Source organism: Bufo bufo, chromosome 2 (genome assembly GCF_905171765.1).
Source record: "Bufo bufo chromosome 2, aBufBuf1.1, whole genome shotgun sequence".
NCBI lineage: Eukaryota > Metazoa > Chordata > Amphibia > Anura > Bufonidae > Bufo > Bufo bufo.
The window spans coordinates 243918362-243930554 of NC_053390.1; the positions used below are offsets into that span (position 1 = coordinate 243918362).

Here is a 12193-nt window from a genome sequence, read left to right on the forward strand (position 1 = left end):
GACTTATCCTCAAGATAAGTCATCAATATCAATATCACCAATCAGCTTTATCAGGCATCCACCAATGCCAGAAACTATACAGTGGAGAAAGTGGTCCACTGTGCAGTTTCCATATGGTCGTACTGCAGCTCAGTTCCCACTCACTTGAATGGAAGCTGAGCTGCATTATCCCTTGCACAGCAACTACACTGTGGATGGAGGCTTCTGTTTCTGACTCTGTCCACAGCTGGCAGTTGCCCAAAATGGCTGATAGGCGGGGTGTCAGACCCATGCCAGTCTAATATTGATGACCAATCCAGAGGATAGGTCATAAATATCTATGTCCTGGAAAACCCTTTAAACACTAGAGCTCCTTCGTCATCAACTGAAACGTTTAAATGGTGTTTTCTGGGAGTTTCAGGTTGACGGCCCATCCTCAGGATGGGTCATCAATATCTTATCAGTGGGAGTCCATTTCCAAGCAACCCTACCGTTCAGCTGTTTGAAGAGGCCGCAGTACCAGTAAGCACTGCAGCTTCTTCCTAAACCAGTGATGTCATGTTCATCAGTCACATGGCCTAGGCACAGCTCAGTCCCATTCACAAGAAAAGGCCTGGTCTGCAAGACTAAGCACAGATGCTAGACAATGAACAGCACTGTGGCACTCACTAGAGAGTGGCTTCTTCATACAGCTGGTCGGCGGAGGGTGTCATCAAGATAGGTCATGAATATTTTCCTCACTGAAAACCCCTTTACACTAATAATACTGTTAAATAGCTTTACACAATTATTTTATCTACTTCTACAGTCACCCATCCTAATCTTGTACAAGGTCATCAGAATGCATCTATAAACAGTACTGTATAAATCACACCCATTCGTTTCTATAGCTGGTACGTTTTCTTGAGTCACCTTGCAAATACATTTTTTTCCCGTATGTGAGGATCCTGAATTACAGGTTTATTCTGATATAAAACTTTATCCACAGTTCTACAGACCTCTGAGCTAAGACTCCCTAGCATTCTTTGCTGACTTAATATTTGGGAAGAGCTTCCTCAAGTTTTCTGGAACATGTAATGTATCTAAGCACTGTACACTAAAGGCCAGATTTATCATTAGCTCAAGTCAAAATAATGAAGTGAAAAAGTCGCAATTTTTTGCGCAATAGCTAAAACTGCACAAAAATTTGCGACTTGGCTCTGCGCTATGCTCGCCAGTTTTCTGAAGGTGGGCGTGTTTTCTTATGTAAATGAATCTCTAGACAGATTTACTATTGCGACTATTTAAAAAGTCGGAAAAAAATTGCGCAGTTCACTCCAGTGAGGACCATGCTTATCTTACGCAACTTTTTAATTTAACATGTAACTTTTTCGTAAAGACGTGCGACTTTTGTAAAGCCGCTTACTGAAGGATAAACTGCTACCGTCAAACCACATTTATAACGGTATTAAAGGACCATTAATAAATCTGAAAGGTAAAGAGGCTGGGTGGCACAACCTGAATCCCCTGGTCGATCCCCGCAGCCTTTGCGAGCAACACAGGTGCGGAGGTACAAACGTAATCAAATGGAGCTGCCAAACAGGTGGTGCAACCAGGGCTGGTGTAAGGATTTTTGCCACCCTAGGCAAAAGCCAATTTTGCCGCCCCCTTGACTCCGCCCATTGACCACACCCCTTTTCCCGCCACCTATTGCATGCAACATTTAACTATGGTTGTGTACCCTGTGCCAGTCTGACTATGGTCATGTATATATAATATCCAGCCATTGTCTGCCACCTAGTACCATCCGAATGATGCCAATCACTCTGCGCTGTTCAGCAGGTTGGCACACCAAACACGAGCAGTGCCACCTATTCACTGCCAGGTGCCATTCAGCCACTGTCTGAAATCCTGTGCCACCAGGGCAACATAAAACAGTATGCTGCCTTGTGCCCTCTGACAGTCTGGCACTGTCCTGCACCCTGTACCATTCATAGCCCTTTAGACAGTCTGTGCCACCTATTAGGCTCCATGTGCCACTGCTGGGCACCCTGTGCCAGTCAGAATCTATGGCCCCTAGTCAAGCAGCAGGTGTGCCCTGACCCCTGTACACAAGTGTGTGCCACCCTGCTGCCAGTCACTGTCCTGCAGCCTCTGACACCCTAGTGCAGGTTGTCAGAGTGCGGTTGCCAGGGGTGCTCACCAGGTTCTGCTCCTCGCTGTGCTCCAGGTCCACATTGCCTTGGCTCTTGCCAAGATCATGTGTCTTTGGCGCGTGATCCTGCGAGACCCACCTCTGGAGGTCACTGGTCTCGCGGGATTGCGCGCCCGAAGTCAGGGCCGGTGCAAGGATTTTTGTCAACAGAAGCAAATGTACACTTTGCCCCCCCCCCATCATTCATGTCCATTTCTTGCCCCCCCTCATTTCACATTTCTGCCCTTCATGATTCATGTCCATTTCTTGCCCCCCCCATGTGCTAATATCATAGTGCCATCCTCTCCCCCTGCCCCCTAATGTGCCAGTATCAAGTGCCTCTCTCCTCCCCCCTCCATGTGCCAGTATCATGGCGCCCAAACCCCCCCCCCCCCCCCCCTCCCCCGTGGCAGTAAAGTAACAGTCCGGTATTTAAAAAAAAAAAAAAAAACAAACACTTTCAGAAAAGTTTCTCCTGGGACTTAAACTCACAACGTTGCACATCAGAGGCAAGGCATTTACCCACACAGCTATTATGGCGGAACCCGCCTCGCCACTGGGCATTGGAGAGGCCTGGCTACCCGCCTCCTACCTACTGACTATGGCCCCTGGTGAATTTGTACTTTGAATGCAATTTGGGCATGTGGTATTTTGTATTGCTGTGTGTTGTGGACTGTATATATCTTGCTCTTGCTGTAATGTTTGCTATGTTACAGGCATAGCTGTTCTGTGCCTCTTCTCCTCCCCCTTTTTCCTGTCCCATTGTTTCCCCGGCAGGGTGTTGTCGCAGGGACACTGGGAGACCAGTTTAAACCAGCTGCTCTGTCCCTCCTCAATCTCCCATCAGCCCTTGCTATTGTCTGGCCCCACCCTTCCTGGTACCATAGTCCTATGTGCCCTATTGTATGTAAATGAGGCTGTTGGGGTGGTTTAAAGTAGGTGTGCTATGTCTAAATAAAGTCAGTTCCTGTTTTAACCCTCAAGGTGAAGTGTCGTCTCATTCTTGGGGGAGGATTTATTGCATGCTGTCCCAGTTTGACTGCTAGGATGTAAACCTATTCGTATGGTTTCCAATTCAACTGTCTACAGCATTCATATGCTTGAAGAGGATTTATATGCTGGTTCGGTTCGGTGATTGTGGTGTCTGCCAGAGTGCTTGGAAACCTCAGGAAAACGCTAGGAGCATCCATCAACGGAGGTACTCAGTCGGGGTGCCAGGTGATCCGTTACAGCTATGAAAGCAGTGTAGCCAGTTACTTAAAAAAAAAAAGTTAAGTAGCAGTCCAGTATTTAAAAAAAAAAAAAAACACTTTCAGAAAAGTTTCTCCTGGGATTCGAACTCACAACCTTTACACATCAGGGGCAAGGCATTTACCCTCTCAGCTATGAGAGCTGTATAGACAGTTACTTAAAAAAAAATATATATATATATAAGACTTCTACTGTAGATAACTTTGATACTTAGTGTACATCCATACACATGACAGCTGCCCCAGTACACTGTATGGATGTAGCAGAGCTGGGTGTGTTGGGGCAGCTAACATGTGCATGGATGTACACTAGGTATCAAAGTTACCTACAGTAGAAGTCTTTTTTTTTTTTTTTTTTCTTTTAAGCAACTGGTAATACAGCTTTAATAGCTGTGAGTATAAATGCCTTGCCTCTGATGTGTAAAGGTCGTGATTTCGAATCCCAGGAGAAACTTTTCTGAAACAAAGCCTAAATGAGATTTAAATACACCAGGGTCTCGTAGCTGTGTGTCAGCTGCGTGCCGCTCTCTCTGCCCGAAGTGAACAAACTCATGCTCGCACTCATCGCAGCGCATCCGGCCGCCAAGTACAGAAACAGAAGGACATGATGTCAGATGGATGACAAGTAGGGGGTGGGGCGCAGGCGGCGGCCAGCGCCGCCAGGCAGAGTGCGCTCTACGCGGTTGCCTACTCTGGGTGCAATGCCAAAAAAGCAAATAGCCACAAATTCCACAGGATAGGAGAAGATAATAGTCGGCACTCACCCAGCAGTACATACAAAATTCCTTTATTTCATCCGGGATACAGGTAAGATGCCTGTCAGGGCATACAGGGGCGGGCGGTCATCAAGCATGCACAGAGGCGACGGCCGTTTCGCGCAAGACTGCGCTTCTTCAGGCCATCTGCTTGGTGACCGTCCGCCCCTGTATGGCCTGACAGGCATCTTACCTGTATCCCGGATGAAATAAAGGAATTTTGTATGTACTGCTGGGTGAGTGCCGCCTATTATCTTCTCCTATCCTGTGGAATTAATAAATCTGACTTAGCCAAAAGCGACTTTGGCTATATGTAAAAGTGGAGTAAGATGTAAGTGTAATGATAAATCTGGCCCTAAGGGCTCATTCAGACGGCTGTATGCTATCCGCAAAAATGCAGATCCATTTTTTTGCGGATTAGATGCTGACCCTTTCACTTCTATGGAGCCCTTTTCTATTCCACGGTTCCGCGAAACAAATGAAACATGTCCTATACTTGTCCGTGAAAATCAGGACATGGCCCCATTGAAGTCCATGTGTCCGCAAAAATACTGAATGCCATCCGTTTTTTTGCGGATCCGCAAAAAAATGGATAGCATTCAGTATTTTTGCGGACAGCATACAGCCAACTGTATGAGCCCTAAATCTGTAGGATGTAGGAAAAATTTATTTTCAGAAGAATCAGCTCACTGTTGACTGGTTTCAAAGGCATCCAGCAGAATAGTGAATGCAGCTCTGGATAATACAGGCTGTAACCCAAGACTAGTAATGAAACGTATTTATAAAGTTATCATATTTTTCGACCCATAAGGTGGGGGGGGGGGGGGAATGTCAGTGGAAGCCCTCATTTGTACAGAAGGACTCCCAAGTGGTGAATGCAGAGCTCCACTGGCTCTGTACTCACCACTTCCTGGTCCTCCTCGGCCACTCGCTGTGCGGTGACTGTGCACAGCGTGAGGACGTGAGCATTGGGTCACAGCACAGCACATGGCAGGAAGAAGAAGAGAACTAGATGACAGGAGTGGCGACCGCGTCCAGAGCAGGAGAGGTAAGTTGTTTTTTTTTGTCTGCTTAGAGCATGGGGGACTGAATGGGGGTCTCTGAGGTCATTCACATTGGGGTGTGATCTGAGATCTGAATGGGGGTTATTCAGATTGGGATCTGATCTGAGGTCTGAATGTGTAACTTTTTGTATGTAGATCATCTCTGTATATAAACAGGAAAAGTGTATCTTTCTACTAACACATGTTACAACACTGAACAATGCAAACACATCACAACATGATGAGTCGATGATTAATGTTAATAAATGTATCCTTTAAATGTCCACACTGCAGAAGGCCACAGTGTTGTGAAAGTCCCTTAAAAATTTCAGTAAGGGCCTTTCAAAGATATGACCATTTGATTCCAGTCAAGCAAATAATATAAATTAGGCAGGAGTAGGTTGATGGTTGAAAAACTGTTGAATCTGGTTAAAAATTATTTTACAGACAATAGTACTGTACTACCGTAACATCCATTCTCTTACTATTTACCACTCCGTTTGTTTTCAGCTCTGGTGCTCACAAAACAGATAAGGAGAGGGAAATCACAGTTACAGACAAGCAGGAGTCCCTGTGATGTTTAGGAGCAGCAGTTTTGGGCTCACCATCTCAGCTAGCTCTGACACACCCCTACTTCCTCTCAGCCATATTCTCCGTAACCAGGGACAGATCTTGCCTAACAATAGGCAGTGGACTGCAAGTTAGGTGGAAGTGAGACCCCTAGTGGCCATCACTTTACAGCTTTTTTTCAAGTGAATTAGGGCATATTTTTAAATGAAGTGACTTAAAAATGTACACCATTCTCTATTAAAGGGGTTGTCCGAGTAATGGAAAAAAAATATATAGCACTGAAAATCTGATGGGCAGCAATATATAACTAAGCTAAGCAAGTTTTATGCAAAAAAATATATATATATTTCCTCATTTCCCTGGTTCTTTTCTGGCCCTTTGTTTACATGCAATAAAAACAATCTCTGCCCCTCCCCCTGCTCTGCTAAGGGAGTGAATACAAGAGCTGCTTTGAGTGACATGTCTGCCTGCTGGGAGACTGCAGCATGTTGTATGTGTAGGACTACAAGTCCAAGCTGTATAATGACACTGCTAATACACACAGGATCTTCCCCCTACCTTCTTGTGCAATGCTCTCTCTAGTATGTCAGCTCCAGTGCCCAGCATTGTCTCCTCACTGCCTGCAGAGCTACCCAGTGTGTGCAGCTGAAGGGGTTAAGAATCCTAGCAGAGAGTAGACGGCAGTGAAGGGGGGTGTGGCCAGCACAGTGACGTCTCGTTTACAGGCTTGTAAATGACCTTTATCAGAGCAGGGAGAGAAGCTGACATCACAGGTCATGTGACCCAGAGTGAAATCTGAGAAACCAGCCACTGGAGATAAAGTGAATTAATTGGAAAGCTGTTACATTTGCCCAGTTAGGAACATAGAAAGAATAAAAAAAATAACTCGGACAACCCCTTTAAACTATGTGAAAGTACAGTAACTCTTTAAATTAGTTAATACTGGTCATACACGGTCAATGACACTGGGGAAGAGCAAACGGTCGTTCTCAAAACGCTCTTTTAAAGAAAGATCTTTCATCCACAAACGATCTTGCCTTGAACTCAATTTTTTTTATTCCATTCATTGCCCCAGAGCACTAGGGCATTTACAAATAACCCTTATATTACAGTTTTAACAATGGCATTAGGTGCACACTGTATGAAACTATTATTTTGGCATTGTATGAAAGTAATATTTGGGAATTAAAAGGTGGTAATATATGGGTATAATATTACACAGTATCTGAATATTGTAGGCATTGTATAGAAATGCTATCTCGAATTGTAATGCGATTTTCTGGCATACATATTTGGGAGCAAAATATATACAGTACAGACCAAAAGTTTGGACACCTTCTCATTCAAAGAGTTTTCTTTATTTTCATGACTATGAAAATTGTAGATTCACACTGAAGGCATCAAAACTATGAATTAACACATGTGGAATTATATACATAACAAACAAGTGTGAAACAACTGAAAATATATCATATTCTAGGTTCTTCAAAGTAGCCACCTTTTGCTTTGATTACTGCTTTGCACACTCTTGGCATTCTCTTGATGAGCTTCAAGAGGTAGTCCCCTGAAATGGTTTTCACTTCACAGGTGTGCCCTGTCACGTTTAATAAGTGGGATTTCTTGCCTTATAAATGGGGTTGGGACCATCAGTGGCGTTGAGGAGAAGTCAGGTGGATACACAGCTGATAGTCCTACTGAATAGACTGTTAGAATTTGTATTATGGCAAGAAAAAAGCAGCTAAGTAAAGAAAAACGAGTGGCCATCATAACTTTAAGAAATGAAGGTCAGTCAGTCAGCCGAAAAATTGGGAAAACTTTGAAAGTAAAGGCTATTTGACCATGAAGGAGAGTGCTGGGGTGCTGCGCCAGATGACCTGGCCTCCACAGTCAGCGGACCTGAACCCAATCGAGATGGTTTCGGGTGAGCTGGACCGCAGAGTGAAGGCAAAAGGGCCAACAAGTGCTAAGCATCTCTGGGAAGACCATTTTAGGGGACTACCTCTTGAAGCTCATCAAGAGAATGCCAAGAGTGTGCAAAGCAGTAATCAAAAGCAAAAGGTGGCTACTTTGAAGAACCTAGAATATGACATATTTTCAGTAGTTTCACACTTGTTTGTTATGTATATAATTCCACATGTGTTAATTCATAGTTTTGATGCCTTCATAGTCATGAAAATAAAGAAAACTCTTTGAATGAGAAGGTGTGTCCAAACTTTTAGTCTGTACTGTATGTATGTACTTATATAATATATTTCTATATTATCTAAAGGATTCATATTTAGGATAAGAAAATAAAAAAATAAGAACAAATAAACTGAGAAAACACTTACCCCCTTCAAAATGACTGGCATTTTCAAACTCTGCGCTTTGTAAGTCTTCATCAGATACAACTAATTGAAGTTCATTGACTTCTAGGGCAGTATTCTGTATTCCATTCTAATTAAATACAGATAGCAGAATATCATAGTAGGTACAACAGCATAGTCTGATCAACATGAATGTGCTAATGTACACCTAATGAAATGCAGTGCCTTATTCACCCCCTTGGTGTTTTTTTACGGATTTGCTGCATTACAACTTGGAATTAAAATTGATTTTAATTTCGATTTTATGGAATGGACCTGATAAAATAATCCAAATTGTCTGAAATTGAATTAACTTCCGATGTCACATAATTAGAAGAGTGCAAAGTGTCATATGATCTGTCTCATATGAGCATAAAAACACCTGTTCCGAAATGGTCCTCATTTTGTGGACTCAGGGAGCAAGGGGTTCTCCAGACAGGTCAAAGACAAAATTGTGGAGAAGTGTATAAAAATATATATCCCAAACTTTGAAAATTCAATGAAGCAGCAAAATTAAAAAAACAAAAAACAAGATAAGAAACCAGGAAAAAACATCAAGGGGTTTTCCACCACCTTTACAAGGCACTGTAGGTACTATGCATTTATAGAAAGTGCAGAGGTAGCATTAACTCGGCTCTTACTCTTCAGGGGCCCAATGTAGTATAAGATACTGTAGCACTGTATGTGGCCAATGAAGAGGTACAACTACATGTCTTTCTACCTAAGCTTCAGAGCAACCATGTCAAAGTTCTATCTCACTATAACAATTATTGTTCTTTACAGAATATATACAGCCTGGCATAATCACATATGTATTACATTTATATTCACAAATACTGGAAACATAAAAAACACATTTCTTTACCTACAAGCGTATCTGAAAACATGCAACTTTACTTGTATTTTGAAGATCATACTTACCACTTGTGTGGCGATCTGGCTGTCACTGTGTTCTCTTTTGTGACATATCTTCTGCCTGAATGGCCCAACATATAATAGGTGACATTAGTGTATATGTTACAATGTTTTTCTAACTTTATCTAATGCGCCTCTACACTATGTAAAATAGGTATCTACTAGATTCACACTTGAAAATACTACAGCATAGTTCTATCAAACGTCTGGACTCTCCTTACATGTTCTTCTCACTTAAGTGCTGACAAAACTTTCCATGTATGCACGTTTTTTGTTTTTGTTTTTTTTTTAAGCACACTTCTTGTTCAGAAATGGTACTTGGTCATCCTGCAGGTACATCATGTTTGAGAGCCACCCATGGACATTCATTAAATTTAAAAACTCTAATTTCTTCCCTCTTGAAGTAGTTCAAAGTTGATTTAAAGAGTTCCTGTCACCACTCCTGACATGCCTATATTAATAGCTACATGCCTTCCCCGTGTAATAACAATTCTGGAACATCTATTCTTATGGCTCTATGTTGTGCCATCCCTTTATTATTTCAATTAGAAGTTATGAATGAATTACTAGCAGTCTGCACTAAGGGTACAGAGGGGTGGTAACCAGTTGGGGGGGTGTACCTGCACAGACGCACTCTAGCCAATCAGTGCTGTCATTTTCAGACTGTGCAGGTACACCCCCCAACTGGTTATCACCCCTCTGTACCCTTGTTCCAGAATTGTTATTACATGGGTAATGCATCGAGCTATTAAAACAGGCATGTCAGGAGTAATGAAAGGTCCTCGTTAAAGGCCCCTTTCACATGGTCAGTAATTGTAACTAGGGGTGAGCGAATCGTACTTCGCAACCAAACCCAAAGTCGACTCATTCCACAACTTCGTTTTAATGCTGTACAGAGACCCCTGTTTGTAACCATAACCAGAAGTGGAACCTACTGGGAAAAATATATTGGAAAGATGTGTGCCTCTACTCTGATTTGGACCAATTCCTGGCTTTGGCTTACAAATACTGATGAAGAATACTAAACCATGCAAAAATGCCCTAAAGTATGTTTTAGATCATTCTCCTCTTTTCAGTTTCAAATTCATCTCCTAATGTAGGACACTGAGTTCACAATTTGTTTAGGTTTAAGAGACTCCATTCCTTCCTTTATCTGCACGTTTCTTCCATACAGCATAACAGAACCATCCGGATGAGAATCTGTCAGCTCCCCTGACTGGTATCTTTTAGCAAACACTCAAGTGTAAGTGCCATTTGTTTATTTTTTCTTCTAATGTGTAGGGACAGTGATAAGGAATGTTTTTCTAATATAGGCTACTTTCACACCAGTGTTAGGAGACATCCAGCAGGCTGTTCTCTGGATCCGGTCTAGCCAGAAACTGCCGTCTGCCCCCATTGACTATAATGGAAACCGACAGAGATCGATCCGCTCCCTGGCATATATGCCTGTATTTAGCCAGACAAAAACCGTAACATGCAGCAACTTTAGCCAATGGGGTCCGGTAGGCAGGAGGCACTTTCTGACTATGCTGGATCCCGAGTACTCTGGCAGGCTGCTCTCTGCCAGAGCAGCCTGCCAGATGTCTGACGCTGGTGTCAAACTAGCCATACTTTATTTAGCAAATGTGTACATTTCTAGGAGTGTCCCTCTCTAAAACGAGGGAATATACGTCTTCACTGTGCAGTATAGTACTGAACTGTGAAGATGGTGGGCTCATTTGCACTCACTGCTCCCTCATATACATCCCTAAAATGACCATATGTACTGTAATATATATCTAATACACAGTCACTTCACTTGTTACACTGTCAGCATATTGAGCGCTGACAGTGCATGATCGTTCTGTATCCCTGGCGTGTTGAATAACTGACCAGCCGCCACAAAATGCATGAGAGCGTGAGAGCGAGCAGTCATCCTTCATTATTGAGAAGGCAGGGAGACAGGGAAAAGCTGTTCTACAATATATAGGGACAGAATATGATGAAGAACGGCTGTCCCACGTCTTAATAGCAAGAGCTGACTGCTTGTGTGAGATTGACCATATACTATTTTTTTTTTTCACCTTAATGCCCCAAAAAATTACCAAAAGCTGTATGTATCCCAAAATGATACCAACTAAAATGTAGCATACCCAGCAAAAAAAAAGCCCTCAAACACGAAAAAGTAAAAAAGTTATGGGTGTCAGGAAATGGTGACATAAAGCAAAATTTCTGCATACCTGACCAGTTTTGGAATAAATTCTTAGTAAATATATTGGAAATGGCTCACTAGTCCCACAACCATAAGAGGTGCACAATCTGATGAATTCACCCTTCAAATTGTATAACTGTCAATGTAGGATTGGCACACTCAAAACATGCGGAGCCCCACGGAGTTGAAACAATTTATTATAACTACGTTTGATAAAATATGATAAAATACAATAAAATACATAAAATAAATTAAACAATGGTAGTAGTTTTGTAATATTCGAATCAACTTATTGCAGAAAAAGTATCCTGGATGTTCTCAATAGTGGATGGGTCTGCAATGACACACAATAAATGCTTAACTGCAGATCCTAACAACAGGGTGTTGTCTTGCAAATAAAACACATACAAATATAAATACAAATATAAATGCATGCAGAAAATTCTTATGAAAAACTCCTATAACAACCTTGGAATGCATGGATTGCAGAAACTGTAGATATACAGAGATAGGAATATAGTGCCTGCATAGGAAATCACTGTATGCGCTTTTCTGCATGTAGAGTCTCTCAGTGCGTTTTTCTTGCATATGAATATAACCGGAGTTTGATGCAACCTCCTGGAATTCAAACAGTCCTTCTGAATATTTTGTGACTTGTATACATATGGACTGTAGTGACCTAGAGTGCGTTTTATTTGCAAGACAACACCCTGTTGTTAGGATCTGCAGTTAAGCATTTATTGTGTGTCATTGCAGACCCATCCACTATTGAGAACATCCAGGATACTTTGTCTGCAATAAGTTGATTCGAATATTACAAAACTACTACCATTGTTTAATTTATTTTATGTATTTTATTGTATTTTATCATATTTTATCAAACGTAGTTATAATAAATTGTTTCAACTCCGTGGGGCTCCGCATGTTTTGAGTGTGCCAATCCTACATTGACAGTTATACAATTTGAAGGGT

The 12193-nt window shown here is 42.1% G+C and overlaps 1 protein-coding gene across 1 annotated transcript in view; it reads right to left on the reverse strand.

Annotated features, from left to right (window-relative positions):
- The window catches only part of LOC120988670, a 90471-nt gene that overhangs the window by 14228 nt on the left and 64050 nt on the right, over positions 1–12193 (reverse strand). The window contains exons 3-4 of the mRNA XM_040416297.1: positions 9037–9091; positions 8101–8206 (exon numbers count right to left, since the gene is read on the reverse strand). Coding sequence (XP_040272231.1) covers positions 8101–8206; positions 9037–9091 — 161 coding nt within the window. The remainder of the gene's footprint in view (positions 1–8100; positions 8207–9036; positions 9092–12193) is intronic.